Source organism: Cynoglossus semilaevis, chromosome 15, assembly GCF_000523025.1.
Source record: "Cynoglossus semilaevis isolate Cse_v1.0 chromosome 15, Cse_v1.0, whole genome shotgun sequence".
Classification (NCBI taxonomy): Eukaryota; Metazoa; Chordata; class Actinopteri; order Pleuronectiformes; family Cynoglossidae; genus Cynoglossus; species Cynoglossus semilaevis.
Window position 1 is genome coordinate 19,563,518 of NC_024321.1, and position 1,209 is coordinate 19,564,726.

At 56.4% G+C, this 1,209-nt stretch overlaps 2 protein-coding genes across 2 annotated transcripts in view; one reads left to right on the plus strand and one right to left on the minus strand.

Annotated features, from left to right (window-relative positions):
- irf2b (interferon regulatory factor 2b) overlaps positions 1-1,209 on the plus strand; it is a 28,451-nt gene that overhangs the window by 21,557 nt on the left and 5,685 nt on the right. The gene's annotated exons all lie outside the window — the stretch shown is intronic.
- Positions 1-1,209, minus strand: part of polr1a (RNA polymerase I subunit A) — a 17,551-nt gene that overhangs the window by 9,684 nt on the left and 6,658 nt on the right. The window contains exons 19-23 of the mRNA XM_008327727.3: positions 1,041-1,123; positions 705-863; positions 516-614; positions 257-409; positions 90-172 (exon numbers count right to left, since the gene is read on the minus strand). Coding sequence (XP_008325949.1) covers positions 90-172; positions 257-409; positions 516-614; positions 705-863; positions 1,041-1,123 — 577 coding nt within the window. The remainder of the gene's footprint in view (positions 1-89; positions 173-256; positions 410-515; positions 615-704; positions 864-1,040; positions 1,124-1,209) is intronic.

Here is a 1,209-nt window from a genome sequence, read left to right on the forward strand (position 1 = left end):
CGCACCTGGGGAGGGACCACGTCAGCCGACCCACCCCCACCCCCACACCCCCCCCCCCGCCCGCCCAGGTTTGTCTTTGTTCCCATCACCTCTGCAGGTATCCTGATCTGGAGGTCTTCACAGCCGTGTCCACCAGACCTTCTCGACCAGCCATACAGTGGAAGAAGAACTCCTGCAGAACAGGAACAGAACCCCCCCTGCCCGTCAACTACCCCCGTCAGGGTCACAGCACAGACTGCTTCACAAACTCACACACCTGAGGTCTGATGCCGGTGAGGAACCTTCCAGAGACGAAGCCCCCGGCCCCAGGAGCGGGGTCGTAGGGCTGGAAACAAGGCAAGAACTTCCCTGAAGGCATCAGCGGAGGCCGACGGCCCTCCAGCTCAATCTGCCCCAGGAGGCAGGAGATCTGAGACACACACACAGATATGGTCAGTGACGCTGGTACCAGATGGTACCATTTGGTGCCAGATGGTACCAGATGGTGGAGGTGTTGAGTTGGTGGAGGGCTGTACCTGCATGGTGTTGACAGTAGAACCTTTGGCCCCTGACTGGACCATCAGCTGAAGGTTGTTGTCTGGAAAAGAGGTGTGGAGTCCAAGAGGCATACAGACCTGAAGACAGACAGACAGACCGTTGGTGGCAGCAGTGGACCAGACCCTGACCCAGACCCTGACCCTGACCCTGACCCTGACCCTGGTTACCTTGTTGATGTCGTTGTTCACTTGGTTGGCCACTTCCTTGAACTTATGGTCGGCCGTCAGGAAGTCTCTCTGGTCGGGGCTGAGGTGAGCGTCCTGCCAGCGGCCCCGAGCCTCGGCCTGGTCAGTGTTGGGGGGCAGGTTGAAGGCGGCCTGCAGGGCCTGAAAATGAAAAAAATAACACGTTGACAACCAGCACGACAACATGTTGGGTCAATGACCTCTGACCTGGCCTCAGTCTGGACTACTAAGTCACAGCTAACTAACTAATAACTGAGCGACTGAACTGAAAAAGATTTTCATTTGAAATAAAGACTCGGAGTTGAACCTCCGACCCACCCTGGTGCCAACACTCAACGACTCCCTGATGATTCTCTTCCTCCGTTGATTGGCTCCAGGTTTGACCAGGATGTCCTCCACACCTGCAGGGGGAGACAAAGGGATTTCTACATGATCTTTATGCTCTCACCTTAACGCCACACGTGTGTGTGTGTATGTGGGGTGGGGG